The sequence below is a fragment of the Equus asinus genome, chromosome 21, assembly GCF_041296235.1.
Source record: "Equus asinus isolate D_3611 breed Donkey chromosome 21, EquAss-T2T_v2, whole genome shotgun sequence".
NCBI lineage: Eukaryota > Metazoa > Chordata > Mammalia > Perissodactyla > Equidae > Equus > Equus asinus.
In genome coordinates, this window is record NC_091810.1 from 72,709,216 (window position 1) to 72,735,462 (window position 26,247).

General features: G+C 37.3%; 1 protein-coding gene across 3 annotated transcripts in view; it reads left to right on the forward strand.

Annotated features, from left to right (window-relative positions):
* The window catches only part of ZNF385D (zinc finger protein 385D), an 806,057-nt gene that overhangs the window by 772,014 nt on the left and 7,796 nt on the right, over positions 1-26,247 (forward strand). For all 3 annotated transcript variants that reach the window (XM_070492980.1, XM_014829851.3, XM_070492981.1), the window contains one exon: positions 17,047-17,280. In XM_070492980.1, the coding sequence (XP_070349081.1) occupies positions 17,047-17,280 (234 nt within the window). The remainder of the gene's footprint in view (positions 1-17,046; positions 17,281-26,247) is intronic.

Consider the following 26,247-nt stretch of genomic DNA (forward strand, 5'->3'; position numbering starts at 1 on the left):
AAAAGACAAAGTCAGATAGGCAATGGAGGATGAGAACGCATAGGGCCTTCTGGCCATCGCCAGGACATCAGCTTCCAAAATAATTGTTTTATAGAGATAAAATTCACGTAACATAATTCACTGTTTTAACCCTTTCAAAGTGTACAATCTAGAGGTTTTCAGTATATTCACAGTGTTGCACAACCATTACAACTATCTCATTTCAGAACATTTGCATCGCCACCAAAAGAAACCATGTGCCTCCTAATTCCTCTTTCCCCCCATTCCCTAGCAACCACTAATCTACTTTCTGTCTCTGTGGATTTGGCTGTTCTATGAGGGGAATCATCCAATACGTGGTCTTTTGTGACTGACTTCTTTCACTTGGCATAATACTTTCAAGATTCATCCATGTTGTAACAAGTATCAGCACTTCATTTCTTTATACTGTTGAATAATATTCCATTGTATGGACATACATTTGTGTGACCCTTCATTAATTGATGGACACCTTGGTTGTTGGCAGTTATGGAAGTGCTTCTATGAGCATTAATTTACAAGTTTGTGTGTGAAAATATTCTTTCATTTTTCTTGAGTATATTCTTAGAAGTGGAATTACTGAGTCATATGTTAATTTTATATTTAACTTTTTGAGAAACTACCAAACTTTTCCACAGACACTGCACCATTTTATATTCCTACCAGCAATGTATGAGGATTCCAATTTCTCCACATCCTTGCTAACACTTGCATTTTCTTTTTTTTGTGTAATCTAATTTTTCATCACTATTATAGCCATTCTAGTGGGTGTGAAAAGATATCTCATTGTGATTGTGATCTGCGTTTCTCTAATGATTAATGATGTTGAACATCTTTCCATGTGTTTACTGGCCATTTGTATATCCTATTTGGAGAAATGTCTATTTAGATATTTTTTCCACTTTTTAATTGTGCTGTTTGTCTTTTTATTGTTGAGTTGTAGGAGTTCTTTATATATTCTGGACACTAGAGCCTTATCAGATATAGGATTTGCAAATGTTTTCTCCCATTCTGTAGGTTGTTTTTATCTCTTTTTATGATAGTGTCTTTGACATGCAAAAGTTTTTAATTTTGATGAAGTCCAACTTATCTATTTTTTCTTTTAGGCCTTGTGCTTTTAATATCATTTTTAAGAAACCATTGCCTAATCCAAGATCACAAATATTTACAACTGTTTTCTTATAAGAGTTTTATAATTTTAGCTTTTACCTTTAGATTGTTGATCCATTTTGAGTGATATATGGTGTGAGGCAGGGGTCCAGCTTCATTCTTTTGCATGTGGTTATCCATTTGTCCCAGGACCATTTGTTGAAGAGACTATTCTCTCCCCATTGAATGGTCTGTCACCCTTGTCAATCAATTGGCTATAGATGTATGGATTTATTTCTAGACTATCCTTTGTATTCCATTGATCTTTATGTCTGCCTATCCTTATGCCACACTATTTTGGTTACTGTAGCTTTTTAATAAGTTTTGAGATTAAATAAATGTCTTTGCATTTATTTAGATGTTTTAAAACTTCCTTAAGCAACGTTTTGTAGTTTTTGGTGTACTAGTCTTGCACTTCATTGGTTACATTTATTTCTAAGTATTTTATTCTTTTTCATGCTATGGTAAATCAAATTATTTTCTTAATTTTATTTTCAGATTTTTCATTGCTAGTGTATAGAAATACAGCTGATGTTTATACATTGATCTTGTATTCTGCAACTTTGCTGAACTTGTTTATTCGTTCTAATTTCTTTTTTAGTAGATTCTTTAGCGTTTTCTATATAAAAGATCATGTCATCTCTGAAGAGAGAGAGTTCTAATTCTTTCTTTCCAATCTGGATACCTTTTATTTCTTTTTCTTGCTTAATAGTCCTGGCTAGACCTTCCATGTTGAACAGCAGTGGTGAGAGGGGCATCCTTGCCTTGTTCCTGATCTAAGGGGGAAAGCTTTCAGTTGGACATTAGCTTTTACTTGAGGTGAAATAGGGAGCCATTGTGGTAGTTTGAGAAAAGTGATATGATCTGACCCCAATTTTAAAAGGATGTATTAGTCTGTTTATGTTTTAAATGATTACAATTTCTAGAACTAGGCTAGAAACTTTAGTAAATATGATGAGTAGGTATTGAAAATCTGACATGGTTCATTAAATTTAAATAATATAGTAATATTACTAGACGAAAATGTTTAATACATATGTCTCTATTCCAAGTACTGTAAAATTAGTTCAAAATTAAATATATAATGTGTTCTACTCATACATATTGTCTCAGCAATAATATTTTTGTAGAAATAAGAAATTATTACCATATGATTCTGCAAAGTTCTATTGATATTAGGTAATATTTTTACACTTAACTCTTAATGATCAAAGAGAATATTTTCTACCAGGTGGCAACAACAAATCCTAAAACTCTTGCTACTGACAATAGCTACATGGCTCTAGCAATTGACTTTATATCAATAAGCCAGTTTTCTCTTTTATAAAACAAGAACACTCATGTCTATCTCACAGTATATCTCAGTATGTCTATCTCATAGTGTTGAGGATAAAAAGAGAGGAGTGTCTACAACATTTATTTAAAACCAAAAAGAACTAAAAAGTATATAGGGCATTACCATTATCTTGCATCTTTTACATCTTCTTTATCATACATTTATTTAATTTTGTCATTATTTGAGTTTTCCTTTGAGATAATGCATTGTTATACCTATAGCTGATTCATGTAAGAGTAATGACATTTAGAATAAGGATTTATAAAACTAGACAGCTAGGTTGTTGGACTAACTAGAGACAGCCACTGTATATCATGCATAATTTAAAATAGCAAAAAATAATGAGACATAAAAGTAGTTGAAGAAGCACTCTTTATCTCATTTTGAGTGATGTGTTCATTATCTGTCATTTTGAGTATACTGTGTAACATATATCTTGAAAATCAGCTATAGACTTTTCTGGCATTTACCATTCATATGCATGTTTCGGTAATATTCACATCAGAATTCATAATCATCATATTGGATGGCACCTTTTCCATTAGCATCTCAGAAATCTTAACAGGCTATATCCTTCAAGAGAAATGGAGCATCTGCGAAGATGAGATCTTCAGAGATCGAAAGAGAAGAATTTCATCCAAATCCTATGGATTGGTTCATCATATTGATCCATCTGGACTGACTGATAAAAATATCCTTTAAGAAGAGAAGCTCACAAAAGTTCTTTCCCTATAAAATCTGTAATTTAGAAGGGCAAATAAGACACATGCCTCTCTTGCTTCTTTTCTTTCTGGTTTTATCTTGTCTTGCAAAAAGCAGAGTTAATAAGCAAATACAAATAATTTCTACCTCGTTCAGATCTATTTAACTTAAGTTAATTCATCTTCCAGTCTGAGAAATGTGTATTAACCCAGAGAGACAAGTCAGCAGAGAAGAGACATTTACTGGCTTTGGAATTGTATTTTGAAGGTTAGGTCACAGTGGAATTTCTCTGAAGTGTTAAAGTAAAAGCAAATGGCTACTGAAATTATAGCATTGCAGTGCCAAAAATGCATATTTCAGGTGTCAAGTGAAAATAAATTTGTATGAAAATAAAATACATTTTTTTTTCAACGTCTAAGCATTTCCCAAGAATTCCCACAACACTTAGAATTATCTGTACATTTCAATTATCTAGGTAAATTTATTTTGGGCTTCAATTTTGGTAAAAAAAAAACATTGTATTTTTGCAAAGCTAGGCCTAAGCAATGATGTTCTTTGGATGAGCTCCTGAGAACACATGATTTGACTGAACCAGATCATACCACTCAGCTCTATTAGCCAACCTGCCTGATCCTTGGTCACTTTTCTTTTTTTTACCCCCCAGCCAATCTGGAAAGTTTTTAATTTGCTTTCTCTAGAAATGTCCTTGATGAGAGGTGCCTTAAAGGAGCAAATTGAACTTTCACAGGGAGAAATACATACATACATGTGTTTAGTTATTTATTTATACTGTTATTTTATTTTTGATGAGGTAGGCAGTAGGGGAGTTGAGCAAAAGAGGAGAAAAGAAAGGAGCTTGAGCACCAGCCCTGTGCTTGCCTCCCGGCTCATTCCAGTTTCGTCTAGTGTGATCCAGGGGCATAAAGCCCAAAGTCTGTGGACACACAGCTACCATCCCCTCTTTTGCTGCTTCTGTCCTTCTCTGGGAGGCGCAGGTAGTGGCCATGAGTACACTTTCCTCAGTAAAACCACAACAGGGCTGTCCAAAAGGTAAGGCCTTCATGCTAAAAATAAACTGACAAGGTCACCACCTTGTCTGCCTGCTGTGATCTTAAGCCATGTCCTCAAATACCCCAGGGCTGTTTCTTCTCGCCCAGCTGGCCTTCTGGCTCTGACTTCTCTCTGCAGCCCTGTGAATTGGCTGTCGTGACCTGGCTGTCATCTTGACTGCTTGGCAACAGGCTTTCAAGTGCCAGGCTCGGATGTGGTCTCTGCCTTGCATACTCCGTGTCTACTCAGACTTTTGACTCCACACATCCAGCCCTGGACCGCTAGCATTCTTGCCTGGCTTCCTCCCTGAGCAAGAGGCGCCTGCCAGTAAGAATGTGAACAAAAACAAGTCACACATCATGGCAAGGCTTTCCCATTTCTAGGGAGACGTCTTCAAAAGAACCTAATGTTGATTTAAAACGGAAAACAGGATACATAAGAAGGAAATCTTCTATCCTAAGAAAATTAATTTTTAAAAATTGATCTATAAAGCAAAGTGGAAAGTCCTGGCTTTTAATTTTAATTTTCATGGTTGGGTTTTGGTTAAAAGTGATAGAAATAGTGATAATTAAAAACAGCTATACAAATGTGCATCCAAAATAAAATAATGACTTTTTTCTAAGGCTTGATGAAGAATTACATTTTAGGGGCCAGCCCCGTGGTGCGTAGTGGTTCAGTTCGCACTCTCTGTTTCGGCGCTCCAGAGTTCGCTGGTTCTGATCTTGGACGTGGACCCAGCACCACTCGGCAAGCCATGCTGAGGTGGTACTCCACATAAAAGAACTAGAAGGACCTACAACTAGGTACTGGGGTACTGGGGCTTTGAGGAGAAAAGAAAAAAGAGGAAGATTGGCAACAGATGTTAGTTCAGGGCCAATCTTCCTCACCAAAAATAGCATACCTTTAAAAAAAGAAGAATGACATTTTAAAATTATTTTATTTAAATTAATGATGAGATTTCAGAACCTCTAGTCATATCATATGGTCTCTAATATGGTGTTCTTATTTGACTCATGAAATGAAATGAGATTCCAAAGGGTGAAATGGAATAGAAATACCATCATCATTTGGGAGGTTGGGTGGCGTGGGACTAGATTTCTATGCTTTTGTAGCTATAAAAATATTTAGCATTCTACAGGATCAGATTGGCCAGTGCTAACCTTCAGAGATAACCCACATTTATTTTGATATTAATTCTCAGACAGTATATCCTTTATTAACACAGCTCTACCTTAAAAAATATTTGTCTTAAAGTATTATATTATGTTTGTTGATAGAACTAACCAAGAAGAAGCCCTTTTTCCCCCTAACTTTATACTTAAAATAAACAATTAGATTTGAAGCTGTTTAAATAATGCCAAATAACTAGTCTCTTAAATGAGGCCTAGGGAAAATCAAAATGGTTATTCTGCATCAATTAGACAAAAGAGAGATTGATGTATTTTTCAGTGTTTCAATTAGTGTTTTGATGAAATGATGATACAATTACAATGAATGTATTCTTAAAAACAAAAAGAGGAATATGTGGTGTGGTGAATTATTGTGCAAGAGGCAGTCTGCTGTAGCTTAGAACTTCTGGAACAGTGTGATAGTTTATTGAAATAGTAGAAGAGATAAATTTATATTTGGGATTTCATGAAAATCTGGTTTATGTGATTTCTGTAGATAAAAAGGGACTCTTACCATCTTGGATATAGTCTGTTGGCTTTGCTGGGGAAAAGAGGCTTTTGCTGTAGAATTTTATTGTTTTCCAGTCAATTCTATTAATTTTTAAGCAGCCAACCTTTTCATAAATAATGAGTAGAATTCTGATTTTACCTGTTCTGTTTTGATGTGCACATTTTCCCCTAATTTTTATGTGTACTCCAACTCTTAAAATTTTTCTTGGCTGAAATTTATTAACATTAAATGAAAACAACTACTTTGAGGAGAGAAATTGTCCAGGGTCCTGAGCCAACACAGTTTACAGTTTAAATAGAATGCTTAGTAGTTGTTGAAAAGTTGTCATTAAGATATATATAGCATGTTTTCTCAATTTCGTTCAAGATCTGCTCTCTTTCTGTATTTCTCTCATCTTTGCCAACCATTTCCCATAATTCGTCCAGTGGAACTTATTTCCTGAAAATTCTTTTTCTGGCCCCCTGAAATTTGATAAAAACTCCTTTAATTTAGATGTGGGAGAAATGGATTGTGGCAAGGTGCATGATCAGTTACATCATGGTATCTACCTGGTGATTAAAATGTTTTCTGAATAGTTAATATATGAAACACTAACATTGTGATGAAACTGCTAAGTAACTCTGACACATACAATAAAATGCCTGAGACCAGATAGGATAAGGTTCTAAGTTATATCCACACTAAATATTTTATCATTGTGCCATCCATTATGAGAGCTTGTTTCTTCAAGACAGCTCCATGGTACAAAAAAATTGAAGAGCTGACAATTATTACTTCCTTTTTATTATATGGGCTGCCTAATGGGATTCTACAACAAGGATTTGTATCCTAAATGGCTTGGCGTGACTATCCCCACGTTCTCAATTCTCTACACATTCTAGATTCACTAGTCAGAAGGCATGCTCTCCCTCACTTTGTGTTCAATTTTAATTAGTAAAAGCTTTCAAGGTTCATGACTTATCTTGTCATAATTCTTGATAGTTAGATATTACAGAACATAAGGATGCAAGGCAAACCCTTACTTTTAGCCTAAGCACGTGGCCAGAAGGAAGAAGATTACTGCTATATATATTAAACAGATGAAACACCAAAAGAAGTTGCTAAAAAGCCACACCTTGACTTTTTGCCAGATTTCGAATACAGTTTTTCAATACACAGGCCTTCTCATTAATGAAATGGGAGCCGTTCCTGGGGCATAGAGCACTTTTTTCTCTCTCAAAGCTCTTGGAACAGAGGAACTACCATTCATAGTTTTGGAAAGATTTTTTTCTTCTGCCTTACTGAGGAAAAAAAAAAACCTCTACTTGAAACCTGAAAAGGCAGCTTCCTAATCTAGCGGCATTCAAGTCACTTAAAATAGCTTTGAAATAAATTGATTTTCTTTTTTGTCTTCCTCTTCCTTTCTTTTTGTAATATTTATCAGAAAGTTCACAAATTCTGACAAAACTCACCCCTTCTTCTTGGTGGCTCATCAATTGTATGTACAGTGGCCAGACTCACTCAACTCCACCAAGGCCTAGCAGGCCTGCCTTCTGATTGGCTTAGTTTTGAATTAATTTACTTTGGATTTATTTACATTTGGAAGGGATGAAGCATACATTCTGTGAAAGATATAGGAAACAAATTCCCTTGGAAACATACAGACTCTAAATTAGGGAGAGAAGACTATGTGCTTACAAAGAATTCCTGGTTCAGCTGCCAGATGGAAGGTGAATTAAGCCCTATAGTTCTTTTTCTCTGCTTCAAGGATCTGAATGTGTCTGTCCGCATCCTCTCTCATTTATTATCATAGATATCTCAAAAAATACATCTTTCAAGAGAAATGTTCGTTGCTTGCTTAGGTAGTATCTAAAATATTTTTTAAAGAATTGTTTTTAATTTATTCCGAATTCCTTCGTTGGGTGATCAACTTGTGCTTTCTTGCCAGGGATTTTTCCTGTTTTAGTACTGAACATCTCATGTCTCAGGAACTCCCTTAGTCACAGGCAAAACAGGACAGTGGTCACCGATCCCTCATCTCCCTCTTTTACGTTCATGACTTTCTATTTAAGAGACATCATAGCTCTCAGTTGAGACCCATTAAGCTAGACCAGACATTAATTGACAGACCTCTCAGTGGTGGTTCTTGACATGTTGCCCTCAGAGAAGCAGCAGCAGCAGCCCTAGCTGGGTACCTGTTAGAAATGCAAATATTCAGACCCCAACCCAGACCTGTGAATCATAAACTCTGGAGGTAGGAATCAGCAATGTGTATTTTATCAAACCCTCCAGGTGATTCTGATGTATACTGAAATTTTGGAATCACTAGTTTACAGTAACAGGATTATTTTTGATTCACAAAAGTTTGCAACATCTTGACCCCATCATTGTTGGATGTGAGAGCCAAAAGAGCATAGAGAAAATAGAGTGAAAGGAGCAGTGTTTTTAAAATTCTAAGATGAAAATGATTAAGAATGAAAACTTAGGTTGTCAGGTCAGAGATGTACTATTTATATTACTAAGCCAATTTTCAGTCTCGTGCCTTATGGGAATATGACTTCAGCTTTTGAAAGAAAAGCAAATGCCTAACAGAACAAATTTGTTGACAGCAGCCTCTATATTTATCAATTATCAAATATGTAGCAAGCTCTGTTGTAGTCGTGTCATGGAGTTTATATATCTACTATAGGAATCATTTCTTGGCCCTTTGGCTAAGATCAAGTGTATATATATCCTATAGGAGTAGGGAATATAATCCTCATTGACTTTCAGAAACTAAGGTTCCAACATGACAAGACATTGAAAGAGATGGCTGAGGGGACTATTATCAACCACAAACATCACTGGGAGAGTAAGTTATGAACCCTTACACGTGGCTATTGAGAAATGCCAAGGCTTCTGCCCTACAGTGAGTCCCTTCTTGTGGACTCGAAAGAAAGAAACGAGGGCAGATTATCTGGTACAGAAAAAAAATAAGTCTACCTCCAATCATCGTACCCCTCCTTAAAATAGACACTTTGCCTTCTGAGGGAGAGTGTAAGTCAAGCCAGATGACCAGTCTCTGAACTATTGTGGAAATGAGCAGTGGTTGCGAGCACAGGCATACTGTCCCTAGGGTGTCTTTCAGAACTGGCAGCCCACAGCTTGTACAGAACACAGAGAAGATTTTGGCTCACACAGGATTTTACACACACACGCGCACACATACACATGCACACATGGTTGCTAACATTTAAAATTAAGAAATTTTACATAAACTTTTTGGCTTTTCTCACAATAGCAATCAAAGCAACTGGTAGAACTGGATGTGTATTCTAAAATGACAGGAACTGAGTAGAGTGGTATAATGAGTTACGCCTTTGTCGTGGAACCATGTGCTCTCCAGTTTACCGCAGCTCCTAAGGCTAGCATTGTCAATTGCCCTGCTTCGCTCATGTACATCTTTCTGCCTTTTCTTTTTGGCTTGTGTGTGTGTGTGTGTGTGTGTGTGTGTGTGTGTATGTATGTGTGACTCTTGCCTAGTTTTATGCCTGCTTTTACTTGGTTCAAACCAGAGGTCCATTTTGAGGGACATTTCAGGGATGTAAGGTTTAAAGATGTAAAGTAGATCTCAGCTTTGGTTGGCCAACTGTTGGATCCTGCCTAAGTCCCCAGGAGACCAGACAATTCCGGCTAAGCCCTTTGTGCTTCAGGAACCTCTGATCTCCCTCCTGCTTGGTCTGATCCTCCTGCCCCTTGTCCTTCTCATTAGCTCCGCGCTCAGTTGCCTGACCCAAGTGCAGCCTTCTTTGGTCTGGTCCTGATCACCACCTCCTTCAACCTGCAACCTTCTGCAACCATATGCTAACCTGGCAAACTTAATTCTCTAGCCTTCATGCCCCCAAATTTTAGTCTGTGATAGGTATAACCTAAATTTCTGATAAGTTATCCTATGAAATGAAAGGTAATCTGACACTACCCTCTCAAATCACATGATCTTCCTAAAAAATGGCCAATCCCAGTGAAACTAATTGGTCCTGGCTTTAAGAGGGAAATCCCAAAGTTGAATTATGGGTTTTTTTTAAGTAGGCACTGTCTCAAATACTTTTCATCAAAATAATTTATGTTGTAATCTGTACATGTGGTATGCATGGCACAAAGTGAGTTCAACAGAGAACCATTATCACTGTGTATGAATCTACTCCTGATGTAATTGCCTCAAACAGACCATAGATTGGGCAGTTTGGGGAAGCATGTCAAAAGTTGCACTTCATGGGCCGGCCCCATGGCCAAGTGGTTAAGTTTGTGCGCTTGGCTTCGGCGGCCCAGGGTTTCGCCGGTTCAGATCCTGGGCACAGATATGGCACCGCTCATCAGGCCACGTTGAGGCAGTGTCCCACATGCCACAACTAGAAAGACCCACAACTAAAATGTACCACTATGTGCTGGGGGGATTTGGGGAGAAAGAGCAATTAAAGAAAAAGAAAAAGATGGGCAACAGTTGTTAGCTCAGGTGCCACTCTTTTAAAAGAAAATTAAAAAAACAAAAGTTGCAGTTCAATATTTTTGTTTTATAAGTTTTTGAAATCTCTTGCCTTTCTATAATTTCTAATATGTTCAAGACATGGGAAATCTAGCTTAAATGTTGTAAAGGTAGAAAGAATTACTCACCTGATCCCTTAAGACACTACAAGTTTCATTCAGATCATTTTAGGACAAAATGTGCCACTTGATCAAAAACAGTGCAGTGGGTCACTTTTTACATGACACTTCCAAGTCACAGGCCATTGGAGGTGTGATAAAATCAGAGTTTGAAGTACGGCTTATTTTTCTAACATTTTCTCATGATACCTCCTCCTGTTCATCTTCCTCAAGGAGAATGAATCCATTTTTCCTCCACTCTCATTGTATTAGAGCTCATCACTCTTTAGTATACAAACTATAGCGTGTTTCTATCTTCACATCCACTGATTAGCACAGAGTCTCACACATGAGGGTTCAATCAGGCCCACCGCAAATGTTCCAGGGCCAAGACAGAAGTACAAACGGAGACCATATGCCATCCAGCTAAATATTTACACGTTGGACCTCAGGCTTCACCTAGCAGCCCCGTAGTCTATACCCCAGGGATTGCCTTGTGGCCTAGAGGATGAGGAATCGACTCACCTGAGTCAGCCCTGCCAAGTCCCCGCAAGCCCTGCAGATCCGCAGGGACAGGGCAGAAGCTGTTCCCAAAGCCAGGCCTGTTGGGTGGTGACTGGGCCCACTCAAATCAGGTGGCCTGCTGGGGGAGGTGTCCTTTCTCCGCAACCTCCTTTTGTGGATTCAGGATTTCCAGGCAGTTCGAAGCACTTCCTATGCCACCTCAGCAGAGGGGAAGGAGGGAATGTTTTGGGGGACTTTGCCTGCTTAGACATACATTTTGGCGATTTGAGGCAGCCAAGTTTGAACAAACAAACTTGGTTTCCAGATAGAGGCTGTGCTCTCCTCCCACCTCTCAACACACATAGCCACACATGCACACACGTAGACATATACACAATCCACAGAGACACACATAGGGACACACACAATTGTAAACATTTCACATACAAACTTGTGAACAGTCAAACTGTATACTCTGGCCTTTGGGGCACCCAGTTCAGCTCTCATCTCCCTTTCCTGTAATTTCCATTTGCTCAGTTGGCTATCGAACTCTCCAAAAACTTTTTCACAAGATCAAAAAATACAAAAATAGACTTTTGTTTCATCGGCTCATGGTATGCAGAGCCCTCAAAAGTACCGAGCCCCATGCTGTAGCCATTCCTGCCGGTGTCTGAGAGTATGCTACTGTGCTCAATGAAGGTTGGTTAAATTAAATAAAATCCAGAGGAAAGAAACCACCAGTAATAACTTCTATAAACTTGTGATTTTTTTGGTCACGAAGCACCTTTTTATACTTCAGAATGTCAGCATATTTAAGAGGAAGCAGCTGTTCAGCTCACTTCTAGCAAGCCTGGGTGAGACTTAAATTCATGCAGGGAAGAAGGAAATAAATTGTATATAATTCTAAGTCTTCGATCTACAGGAAAACACGATGAGCATCTTTGGGGCTTAATATTAATTTCTGTTACCTGGAAAGAAACTTAAATAACTCACCTCTGGTTCTGCCACTTGGGTTATGAGATCTGTAACGAGGAGAATAAATTTCTTACCCAGACCATGTAACTTGGCTGCTCCATTTTATTATCTGGAATTCAAGTTGTTATTTTTTGCAATCCTTTCTTTTGCTTTATGGACTTTTTTTAAAGTATTTACAGTGCTTTTTTATAAGGATGAGGGCCACAAATGGGCCACTCTCAATACTGACAAGTTCCCTCTCGTTCTCAATGAAAGTCCCACAAAGTATTAGCAATATTTTTGATGCCAAAGCCAAATAGTGACAGTTGCAATAGTGAATATTTGCTACAGGTGCTAGTAGGAAAACAGTGCACAAATACAAACCCAAACCATCTTAGGGCTTTCTCTTCCCGCTGAACTGCACCCAGTATTTTGACTCCCTGTCACATATGTTGTTCTTACGGAGTCATTGACTGAATAGTGCAGAGAAATCTGAATCCACCTTTGAGAAACATTAAGAAAAGTGAATCATTATTCTAGTTTCTCATCTTTTGGGAAAAAACAGAAGAAAAAGGTGCATTAAGGAAGGCCTGTGCGTTAGTCTTATGATTTTGCACAAGAGGTTTTTTGAGAGCTGTAGGATTTTTTTCTCCCGTCTTCCTAAATGGATTCCAGGAACTCACTACTTTAGCATAAATGGGTGACGAGACACATGATTGACTCTAGCTCCGATCATGGTTAGTTTCTTTTAAAGTCACATTTTTAAGATGTTATCATCAAACGTGTAATAAATCATGATCAACTTGAATTCATTGAAAGAGACATAGTCAATTATTTTTATGAAAAAATCAAAATTTTATCAGTAAAATAAATAAATGAAGAGCATGAGCTCCTGAGCCAGACTGTCTGAGTTCAAATCATTGCACTACCGCTGGCAGCTCCGGCATTGGGAAGGTCCCCAAATGTCTTCCTACCTCAATTTCTTCTCTAAGATGGGGATAAAAATGGAATGCCCCTCTTAGGTTTTTATGAGGATTGAATTAATACCTGTAAATGCTTTAAAAGTGTTTCTACAATCATCAGCTATAATTGCTGTCCATTCATTCATGGTTTTCTTTCAATAAATATTGAATGCCTTTGTCGTGCCAAGTACAAGTGCAAGGATATAGCAATGAGCAAAACTGACTAAGGATTGTTAAGTCTATTATTATTATTTCAAGTCATAATGGGATGTCTCATAAACCGCTTAGTACATGATGGATGTTTATTCACCTTTTCATCCTCAATGGCTTACTATAGAACCTAGCACAAAATAACTGCTTAACAAATGTTGATGGAACAAATTTGAATACATGAGTCATTGCGAAGTAAGGTAACAAATACTGGATTTGGAATTGGGAGACACAATGTCAAGTCCAAGTTTCTACCCTCGAGTTCTATGTGACCTTGAAAACATTTACTGAAATTTCTTAAGCTAAAAACCAAGAAAGCTATACTATGAAATCAGTAAGATCCCTTCTGACTATGATTCTACAAAGTAACTGAAATGATGCACTATTTGTTAACTGCTTATAATTCTATTTTTCTTAAATTTAATAAACTTTTAGTTTTAGAATAGTTTTAGATTTGCAGTAAAGGTGCAAGTGTATTACAGAGGGTTCCCGTATACCCTGCACCCAGTTTCCCTTGTTGGTAACATCTCACATTGCTATGGTGCATTTGTCACAACTAATGAACCAATATTGATAGATTATTGTCAACTAAGGTCCATACGTCATTCAGATATTCCAAGTTTTTACCTAATGTCCTTTTTTTTTTTGGCCCCAGGGTTCCAACTAGAGTACCACATTATGTTTAGAATCTTCTGGATGTTACAGTTTTCCAGACTTTCCTTGTTTTGATGACCTTGACAGTTTTAGGAACCAGTGGTCAGGAATTTTGTAGAATGTCCTGAAATTTAAGTTTGTTTTATGCTTTTCTCTTGGTTAGACAGGGCTTATGAGTTTTGTGGAGGAAGATCACAGAAGTAATTCCTACCACATCGTTATCAAGGGTACACTATTAACGTGTCACCAACTTAAGATTCTATTTTAACAAGTGGATAAGAATTATGTATAATTGGTAATTTACTGTACCATATTAAGGAAAATCTCTTTGCTATGTGTAATTTTCTATGTAATGTATAAAATAGTTGATTCTCTTTGAATACCACATAATCTTAAAATATATTTACCTTACTTCTTTCCCCTTCACGACTGATAAATGAATAGTAAGTGAAAAATCCATGTCTTGTTATAAATGAATAGTAATCCTACCTTTATGGACTCAAGATCTATACATTAAATTTAAAATGGAAAAGAGAACTGTTTGTATTTCTTTCAAATTGACTGCAAACTTGACAAAATAACAGATCTGTGCTCAGCTATGTGGTCTGAAGGATACAACAACGTAGAAGCTCCGGGAAGTTAAGCGTTTTGATACTAATTCCCCTAAGCCTGTCTCATGCAAGGGACTTGCCTTAAGAAATGTTAATACTTCACTAAGCCATAGGCATAGAGAATCCGGCATCTCTAATCTTGCAGCGTCTTTGGTATAAATGTGCGTTATCCTCTGGGGTTGGGAATGACACTAATGTAGCTGTCACAGGGGGTAGAAGATCATGTTTTGTTTATTGTATACTTTTGCTCTGAATGTCACTGTAAATAGGGAAGTTAGTTTAGGATTACTATGATCTATACTATGAACAATTTTCAGATTTTTAAAGCATAAAATAAACATTGTCAATCCGGAGGAAAAGTTGTTAGAAGTACAGTATTTCTAGAGATATCCTTACTTAGATTTAAATGAAATACATGCCCGCAGTATCACACTCTGGCTCCGGTATGTGGCCACACTAAGTTTAGACATATCTGCGTTTATGGTCATCACACCCCATAGAGCTGATCATAAGATAATTTAATGATTTTAGCCCACTGCCGTTTGTGACCTTACTATGGAGAATCACAATCATGGCCAAGAGTATTGTTCAAAAAAATTTTTTTTCCAAAATCCCTGATTTCTTTGTTCCATGAAATACTTTGTCCTGACTTACCATAAATTCCTCGTGTGACCTTGGGAAATTTCCTTAACCTCCAATGTTTCATTATTGCACAAGTTTGTGTGAAGGTTAAATAAAATTATGCATATAAAACAGCAAATTAACTGAGCATTTGTTATTTATTCACAGACACACATGCACTTGCCTTCAAACAATCATTTGTGGTTTATTGGGAGCAGTGAACAGCTACCAGACTGTCTTAGAGCAGTCATTGTGCTTCATGGCATATCTAGGTACTCAGAAATATTTTATGGCTATTAGCTGATATTTTAATACTCGTATCTTAGTAGGCAAGTAAAAACTAATCAGGAAATGGGCCATTCAGTGTTCAAGGGATTAAATGTATTCTGGTGGCAAAACTTGATGTTAGAGTAATTTTATTTATTTTTCTCCAGCCATGAGAGACTAATCAGCAGTGTGATTTTTTCTTTTACGTGTTGGTGGAAATTCTCCATGACGCTGAAGGAGGCTTACTCGATGATCTTTGCAGTTAAATAAGTGATTAAAAGTGTGTGAAGTGTCAGGTAAAGGAAATAAGATCCAGATGAGTTGTTTTATATAACAGCCCTCTCAACAAGAGCCCATTTCTCTTCTTATTGACTAGTGTTTCTGATGCCGTGGTTGGGAAAGAAGCCATAACCAATCTCACATATTCACACCTCTATGTCTGGATCAAAGGCCATATACAAGTTAAAAGCCATCCTGTAACTGTGGTCAACTCTTGATAGCATGAGCTAACAAGAAGTAGACATTTATGAGGACAACCCTTCATTGCAGACAGACCACTGTCCTTTATAGCTACTGCCCAATGCATTTATCACGGACTTTTCAGTGTGGCGTTAGATAGTGACCACAGCAGCATATGGAATGAGAAACAGTTCCAAGAGCAGCTGTAGCTGGAGAGACAGCCTGAGAATATTTTGAATAAGAGGTTAAGAACCAGCCAGCTGAGAGGCAGAAAAAATAGCATAAGAGTAGAAAGGACATGAGCATAGGGCTCATTTGCAATTTGCTATTGGATATGGCAAATATGGCTAACATCATGGTAATTGGCATATTTGGAATGAGAGCTGTGTATACCCAAGTGAGTTAGGATGAGATAGTTTGACTTTAGAGGTTGACCTCTCCAGATTTAAAATCAGACTTCGGAGCCAGAAGCGTTGTAAGGTTACAGCACATCAACACTTTCGTGGTCATCAAACACTTGAAATGATACGACATTAACATGGTGTGACTGGTCTGTGAATTCCTTGTAAAGAGTGGCCATTGATGTTTGAATACTGTCACAAACTCTCAGAACACAGTCTGGTACAGAGCATGCATTTAATAAATATGCCAGACTAGAGTTCCTCTTATTTGTATATTAATGATTGTTGTACCTGGTGTTGAATTTGAATCTCTTTGTAAATAGGGCTTCTAAACTGTCAATCTGGACAAAGCAATATGTCATCAAAGTTCAATTTTTTTCTTTTTTGTTTTTCACAAACGTATACAAAAGGATCATACTTGCTTTTTTTTAATTAAAGAAAAAATATAGAAGGAAAATAAAAAGACAAGTAGTAAAGAAAATTAAAAATACCTGAAAAACATTTATCATCTATTTTATTTTTAAAAAAGCCATCTGTGTAGAAATATGTATACACAAAGTACAATACATTGTAAACATTATTTTACTAAAGATATGTGTTAACAAGAAAAATTTATAGGTATGTTTATTTGCCCCATAGAAAACATTTAAAGTGCATTTGTGCATATTTTCACGGATTGTCTGAATATTTTGTATCAGTCTATGAAACTACATGTGGTCATCTATGTGAATTTCCTCATGAAATGATTGAGTCATAGTTGACAAGCAGTATCGTTATTAGCAGAATATAATATTAGTGATACATTTCCAAAAATGGAAAGATAATGCCACTGTTTTTTCCTCTTTTTTTCTATGCTATTTTGAATGCAGACAGTACCGCAGGGACACCAGCAATATCAACAACGACAACTGTGGAAATTCGCAAAAACAGTGTTATGACAACTGAGATCACCTCTAAAGTGGAAAAAAGCCCCACGACAGCCACTGGCAATAGCTCATGTCCTTCCACGGAGACTGAGGAAGAAAAGGCAAAACGACTTCTTTACTGTTCGCTATGCAAGGTTGCTGTCAACTCCGCCTCGCAGCTGGAGGCGCACAACAGTGGTGAGATGCAGCAATTTCTTTTCTGTCTCAACAGCTCTGCAATTATCTTCCTCCGAATAGATTAGATCTTTTGCAGCAGGGGACATAGGGGTGGCATAAAACTGGCAATTATTACGTGGAACTCATAACCATTAAAAAATAAAAATGACATGCAAAGTGTCATTTACATAGGGGCAAAGGAGGCTTTCCAGGGCTCCAGTGCCATGTTGTATATGTGTTCGCATGTATGGATATGTATGTGTGTATCTTAGGAAACATTAGGAGATAAAGTAAAATATAATTCTGAAGTATAGGCCTTACGTTTATTTGATTTCTAGATTGCTATGTATTTCCATGCATTTCCTCGTAAGCAAAGTTTTCTAAAGTTGTACCAATAATATAGTTGCAAAATTTGGTTGCACTCCATGTACTTTTGGCTAAAACCTTCCTATTATAGTTTTTAAGGCAAATAACGTTGTTTGGGTTAGATCTATATGATCTAGACAATTAAACTTAAGAAAAAGCTTATTATAGACAACCATCGAGGTATAATCTCTGCAGTAATATTTTATCTACTCTTTCTGACAACCGAAAGGTACTATTCTTATTTGATTGATGCTCAGAGAAGGCACATAACCAATTAAGTGACTGAACCATGATTCAAACTGATGTCTCTCTAACTTAAACACTAAACTTTAATATATCATAGCAGAAAATACTGCTAAGTCAGGAAGAAATACTTTCCCAATATATTTGAATTCCATACACCTGTTCTATGTCTGTATCTATAGAAAGAGAGAGATTATATATTCATGTCTATACCTATCTATCTAGATAAATATAGAGTACATACTATGTATATCTCTATCTAGATTTTTATATAGATAATAAATGTACATATATATATATACATATATATATATATATATTTATGTCCTGCTTGAGATTTTATCCATCACTTTGGCCTAAGATCAGCTTTTCTCTGAAAGACTGGGTTCATTGCCAGGACTCTGTCAGCAATTACAATAGGAAAAGAATCATTCGTGAATCATACCCTGAGTTAATATCGCAGGTGTATGTTGACTGAGTTATTGACCAATCATTGTGCTGCCCTAGTCATATTTAAGTATTGACTTCAAGGCTCTAAGGAAGTAATTGCAGATGGAGAAGAATTTCTTCAGCACATATCTTCCTCCTGCATACAACATGAAATGTAGTCAGGAAGAGTTCATGAGTTCAGAGGCTGAGAAACACAGAGAAGCGTCTGGCCCCAAATCAGAATCTATACCACACAGAGTTGCCTCATGTTTACTCACGCAAATACATTATTCATGGATACAATATAATTGTGAGAGCACAAACATCATTGGAAGTCCATTTATTTCTCAAGAATTCTTGATCATTCCGCATAATAACAGAGAAACACATTTATTTTGAAGGGGGATCAATTTTGACAGATAAACCATACTCTTAGAGGCTGGAGTTAATTTATCAAGGATTTGGATGTCCTTCTTGAATTCTTACCAGAAACGCCTGATTAAGAAGCAAAGAGAAATTACTTATTTGATTATGTCAAAACAGGTCAACATTTTTCATATTCCAATTCTATGGTCCTCATCTCTGCTTTGTGTGTCAGAATTACCCATGGATCTCTAAAAATATCTTAACCCATGATGCTTTAAATATATATATTCATATGTTTTATGAATATAAAATTGTAAATATATTTATATTTCTCTAAATATATTTTAAATATAAATATATATTTGTGTATATAAAAATATATTTCCTATATCCAGCGACTATGATTATAATATAATAAGAAGCTATAGTGTTTGGGAAAAGAAAATAACACAAAGTCTCACAAGTGTTGTTCAGGCAGAGCTGAGAACTGCTATAACCATCTCGAGTGAGAGGTTAAGGCAGTGAATGTAGTTGTCTCCCTTACTTGAATCCCTTTTGAATCCCTTTATTGGCGGGTCCCCTCCAAACCTCAGCCTAGTCTGAGGGCTGCAGCCACGCCCCTTCCCTCCAAGCTGCTGCTTGCATTTTCTGATCCCTGTATTTCCCTTCCTACATCAGAAATCTTTTTCCAGAGTCCGATCCTAATGCTCATTTTGAGACTCACTGTAGGCTTGCACTAGCCAGCTGTGCCAGGACTGGAGGTGGAAAAGGAAGAAGACAAGATACATAACTCGATGCTCTTCGATGCCTTTTGCGCACGATTTTTGATCTCCAGATTCAGCTCTGTTATTTGCAGCTGGAACAGCGTTAGGAGGCTGGTTGTGTTTGGGACTTCCTCTAAATGTAGGCGAAGGTGAATGCTGTCCTTCCTGTTTCCAGGCACTGCCCCTTGTACGCTGGCCTCCTGTATCTTTCCCTTAGGGCCTGAGATGGGGAAACCCCTGGGGTGAGTGTACAGGAGAGAGGCTCCATGTAAGCTCTCTCTCTTTCAGGAACAGGAGGAGTAGTTATAGGAGGCATCATAGGCTTACTGTGGTGTGCTCTGGTTTGGCTTCTATCAGAAGCAGACTCTCAGCAAGGATTCAAGGGCAGATAGGTTTTAGGAGAGGTGAAGGAAACAGGTCAGTGGAGTGGGAAAAGGAAACAGGGAAGGGAAGGCAGCCAGCATAGAGTGCGTCATTTAGCCAGTTGCCAACATGGGCAACAGGAGCTCACCAGGCACAACTTACACTACACGGCTCATGCTCTGTTTCATTGTTTTAGCATAAAAACTTCAGTGGTCACGTAGAATGACAGAATTGAATTAACTCAAATTCTGTTTCTTCATCTTTATGATCTCTGTGCTATCATCGTATATTTATAATCTATTGTTTACATTAAAAAATATATAGCCCCACGGGCTGGATGCATGCCCTGCTGCCTTCATGGGCTCAGAGGATTTCAAACTGTTGTGAACTTACTAATGAAACAAAAGCTTGTAGCTGAATTTGTGTGTTTGGGGCTGGCTGTATAATGGAGAGTTCCACAAATTAATTTCCATATAGCCCACGATGTTTATTATAGGATAAGTAATAAAATGTGCTAATTTAATATATACTGAATCTCAACAGTAACTACAACAATTGTTTAGAAGATAGACCAACAAAATATTTTTGAGAGTAGTCCTTTGTCGCTGACATTATTTAGAGTTGCCAGTTTGTGGTGCTTGTGGAAAGCAGACTGCCTTTTTTTAGTCCCTTAAATTATTGTTTTCTGATTCTCTTGGATGTACCCCCTCATTACCTGCACCCAGAGCAGACCACAATCACTACCCCACACTTAGTGCTCCACTGCCCCCTACATTCATCGCAAACCATCGCATAGAACTTTAAAGGCTTCTCTGCTTTCTTCTAGAGCCACATATTCGAAAACCTTTCTTAAGATTGGGCTGTGTTTTTCAGGGAACCAGGTTTGAACAACAATTTTGATCAGAAGGAACCAGGCTGTAGGGTGAGGAGATGTGTTCTTTGAGTCTGAATTTAATTCAAAGTGTTTTTCTTTTTTCCCTTTGGAAACACATTATATACAGAAAATAAGGCCTGAAGCACTGAGGGAAGAGTTAAGCATTTACGGTCCGCTCGTGGGAAGCCAGGAACATTTCAAAACATGGTTTTCTTCTAATCTTAGAAAATGCATTCTTAATCATAAACAAATTTTGGGACTATGACTTTCTTTAAACACTGCCTCTAGTATGGTATAATGGAATGGCCTAGAATTAGAAGTTATCAGACTTAATTTTTACCTCAGATCTGCAGATGACTTTTCTATGTGAACCAGAACAAGTCAGTTGTCCTCTTTGGGCTTCTCTCTCTCCCTCTCTCTCTCTCTTACTCCTTCTCTCTCTCTCACCTTGTAAGATGAAATATTGTGGCATGATTATTAGTATGACCACAGCTGCTGCTAGCATTGTTCAGCAATCAATTGTGTTTTTTCATTTGCTTTCTCTTTTTATTTTTCACTAATGTATAACCACTCCAAGTTGCAGTTAATTGATTTATATTCCATAACTTTGGAATACAGGATTTGAATAGGGGCGTTCCTGCTTCTCTTTTCTTAGAATTTGGGAAAAGAAATAGCTCTCCTGAGCTTATTTGCATGATTCACAAAACAGTCTAAGAATGCTTAAAATACCTTCAGAGGACATACTGTTTCCAAGAGATCTGGAAGTCCCCTTTTACTATATGTTATGGACACAGATATTGCAAAAGATGTATTTTGTCTTTTCCTTTAAAGAAATTCTCTCAAAACATTCTCCTAGGTGTAACGCTTTGCTTAGCTAATTTTGATGGTTTTCTCTATATAATTAAAAAAGAACTTTGAAATGTTTTACAGTTAACACTCATTACTAATTTGGGCAGATTTTTCTGATAATGACTTGAGGTGATAACATTTGATAATTTTCACTAAGTTCATTCCAGCTTTTCTATCCCTAGACAGAACTTCTTTTAGCACTCAGTAAGTTTTAATATACCAAAAAGACAGTTATCAAAGGATGGACTTTACTAAATTTTAAAATGCTTGGAGATTTCTAAATTTTTAACTAAACAAAAACAACAATGTTGAGGAGAATGAGAAGACTGACTAAAATTTATTGATCACATGGGAAGTGCCGAAAATAATCCTTAAAACAATAAATGTATTTAATACAACACCTCAATAGAACAGATAATTTCCTTTTTCACAGCTGAGGACATGGAGGCACAAAGAAATCTAAACTATACAGCTAAGGGAGGCAATTTCTGACTGACACCGTTCCAGAGCCTGAGCCCACAACTCTCTTTACTAATATTTGTTTGTTGATCTTTATCAATATCTAATACTTCAGCTAATCTTCACTGATCATCTACTGTGTGTTAGGCACTAAGAATACAAAAATGAGCAAAACTCAGGAGTTGCCATCAAGAAGCCTGTGTCTACTTTCTCCCTCGTGTTCAGAAAGAAAATATGCAAAGCCTTGTTTTATCAAGAGATCTGCCATTTCATGTTTCAAGTGAAAATCTCAAGCCAGTCAGCTGTGGTCAGTGTTCCTGGCCTTATTATTAAGGCCCAAAGAGTTTCTGCCACTCCTTCTCAGCATCTTCTAGGGTAATGGTAAAACTTCAATTTGATTTAAAATAAAGATAGAGACTCTCCTATCACAATTCTGCTGTTGCGCCTTCTTGAAGGTTTCTACAAATGATTAAAATAACCACTTCTGTCTCATACCTGCTGTTTGTTCCACATGCTCATGCAGGGCGTACTTGAGTACTAGAGCTGTATTGCCTAATATGGTAACCATTGGCCTCAGCTGGCTATTTAAATTTAAATTAATTGCAAATTTAGTTTCTTTTTTGTTGTTGTTTCAATGAGTTTATTTATGTTCTTTTTTTAATTTTTGTTTTTATAGCAGTAACATTGGATTATAGCATTACGGAACTTTCAGAAGTACATCATAATATATTTCGAATTCTGTGTAGATTACATCATGTTCACCACCCAAAGTCTAGTTATAATCCATCACCACACATGTGCCTCATCACCTCTTTCACCCTCTTCTCTGCCCCCTGCCCCTCTAGTAACCATCAATGCAATCTCTATTGCTGTGTGTTTGTAGTTGTTTTTACCTTCTACTTATGAGCGAGATCATATGGTATCTGACCTTCTCCCTCTGACTTATTTCACTCAGCATAATTCCCTCAAGGTCCATCCATGTTGTCACAAGTGGCCAGATTTCATCATTTCTTATGGCTGAGTAGTATTCCATCGTGTATATACACCACATCTTCTTTATCCATTCGTCCCTTGATGGGCACCTACGTTGCTTCCAAGTCTTGACTATTGTGAACAATGCTACACTGAACATAGGGGTGCAAGTATCTTTATGCATTCATGTTTCATGTTCTTTGGATAAATACCCAGCAGTGGAATAGCTGGATCATATGGTGGATCTATTCTTAACATTCTGAGGAAACTCCGTACTGTTTTCCTTAGTGGCTGCACCGGTTTGCACTCCCACCAGCAGTGTATGAGAATTCCCTTCTCTCTACATCCTCTCCAACACTTGTTGTTTAGCGTCTTGTTAATTTTAGCCATTCTGACTGGAATGAGGTGATATCTCATTGTAGTTTCGATTTGCGTTTCCCTGATAGTTAACAATGTTGAACATGTTTTCATGTGCCTGTTGGCCATCTGTTTATCTTCTTTGGAGAAATCTCTGTTCAGATCTTTTGCCCATTTTTAATTGGGTTGTTGGTTTTTTTGTTATTGAGACAGATGAGGTCTTTGTATATTTTGGATATTAACCCCTTATCCGATACATGGTTTGCAAGTGTCATCTCCCAATTGTTAGGGTGTCTTTTCCTTTTGTTGATGGTTTCCTTTGCTGTGCAGAAGCTTTTTAGTTTGATACAGTCCCACTTGTTTATTTTTTCTTTGTTTCCCTTGCCTGATCAGACATGGTACTTGAAAATATACTGCTAAGACCGATGTCAAAGAGCGTACTGCCTATGTTTTCTTCTGGAAGTTTCATGGCTTCAGGTCTTACATTCAAGTCTATAATCCCTTTTGAGTTGATTTTTGTGCACAGTGTAAGATGATAGTCTACTTTCATTCTGTAAATTTAGTTTCTTAGCTGCAGTTAGACTCACGTCAAGTGCTCGAGAACCACATATGACTACTGGCCACCGTATTGGACTGTTCAGATATAGAACATCTCCATTGGCATGGAAGTTTCTATCAGACAGTGCACTAGAGCTATAATTCATAAAAAATATGTTTAGGGATTACAATATAGGTTTTTTAGGATATATTAGCTAATAGGAATTTTTACATATCTGTGATCATTCAGGATTTAGCTATTTCACATTTAGTGACATCTCACTGATTAACAACCAAAATGAGTGACTTCAGATTTGTGTCAAGATGCACGTTCTTACTGTGTACTTTTTATATGCTGTTCTTGTTAAAAGTGGTTTTGTGTGCAAATCAAGGGGAATGTTCAACCTACATTATTTTTCTTACTCGTGCCTAATATAAAGTCGTGAATATTTAGAACATTACAGGAAGTCTCCTCATGAAACTGTGTCACTACTGAGGACGTGCAGCTTGAAGGTGAGGGGCAGGCAGGCTGTTGCTTTTCACTTTACCCTTCTGTGCTCTTTGAATTTTCTACCAAGGGTGTAGAAAAAAAAAATCTTTAAATAAAACTAGTTACACAAAAAGTAAACAAAAACGCTGCTTTTATAAATAGCTAAGACAACGTCATATCTGTTCTGCCATGAAAGTGTATCTAATTCATCCATTATTGATGGTTTAGTGTTTATCATGTGAAGATGTTTTTGCTGGCTATCTTAGGTAATGGATGTAAAAGCAATGTGGCATTTTCCCATGATCTTAAGGGCCTTGTTTTTAAGGAGATGAGATGGGTGCACATAAAGATTGTTAAAAGCATGTGTGAAGCAGCACAGGAAAGCCTCAGCATTCCCTGGAGTCAGTTATTACAGATAAAAGAGGCTTTCTGGATGCCTGATGTTTCTCCTCACACACTGGGCTCTCAAGGGTTTCTGCTGTATGGATTCCATGTCTTCATCTCCCCATAAAACCCAGCCACGTGATCTGCCCACTGGGTCCCTGAGCCCAGGAGCTCTTTCCTGGGCTATCTCAGGTCACCAAAGCCATCTCCACTAGAGCTGGATGTGGCTTGTCTCCCATCCCATCCCGTCCCAACTTCGTAACTCTCCCTCTGAGACCCTTCCTGATGCTAACAGCAAAGTGCTCCTTTCCTCTGTTTTAGACTTCTTGTTTTCCTTGTCTCTCCTTTCACCTCTGCAAACTGGACCTTAGAGACCTTACTGGTGAATCAGCATATTACTTTCAACCAGCGAGCTAACAAAAATACAATTTTTTACTCATTTGAGGCATTCCTTGGCCACCTGTTACTAGGGATGCCATTCTGGATGCTTAGTGTTTGTTGATATGCTGATAAAGTCAACCAAAGTTTTCATCTCTAAAACAAAATGCGAATATGATTAACATGGAAAATACATATTATATAGAAGGTCAGGATAATAAAAGCTTAATTTGACATTTAGAGGATAAAAAAGAGAACATGGAGGCTTTTGTTGCTGATTATATAGTTCAGATATATAGATTCAAGAGAACTTTTCTTGGGGCTGGCCCCATGGCATAGTGGTTAAGTTCACATGCTCCACTTTGGCAGCCCGGGGTTCACTGGTTCGGATCCTGGGCTCAGATCTACATACCACTCATCAAACCATGCTGTGGCAGCATCCCACATACAAAATAGAGGAGGATTGGCACAGATGTTAGGTCAGTGACAGTCTTTCTCAAGCAAAAAAGAGGAAAATTGGCAACAGTTGTTAGCTCAGGGCCAATCTTCCTCACCAAAAAAAAAAAGAGAGAGAGAGAGAGAGAGAACTTTTCTTCTTTACGACACACAGGAGTTGGACTGTAATGCCACTCTACTGAATATCATAAATAAACACATCAAGAAAACACCTTTATACTTTGCAGTCTGTATGGAGACTGACCACTTTTCTGCCCACTCACCTATAAGAGGAATCATGTGAACTTGTCAATGAGAAGGTAACTAGATTATTGCTGGCAGTTGCATGAGTTTGTTAAGGGTGTAGTCTAACACTATTAAATATCATTTCTGGGCATTCTGGAAAATTGAACTTTTAAGGTATTTAAATTTTTTTTTAGAGGGGCAAGTTTTGCAGACTATACCAGGGTACACTTCCCTATAAAATGAATCCCTCTAAAACTTCCTTTGTAATGTTTAGAAAGTAATTTGGAAACTTGACTCAAGAGACTTAAAAATAGTCACATTCTTTGTCCCTATAATACCACTCATGAAAATCTGTCCGAAGGAAACAACCAAATGTATGACAAAAAATTTAATGAGTAGGATGTTCATTACAACCTAATTATATAGGGAAAAAATGGAAATAATACAACTGTCTAATATTAAATAGGTGGTCAAAT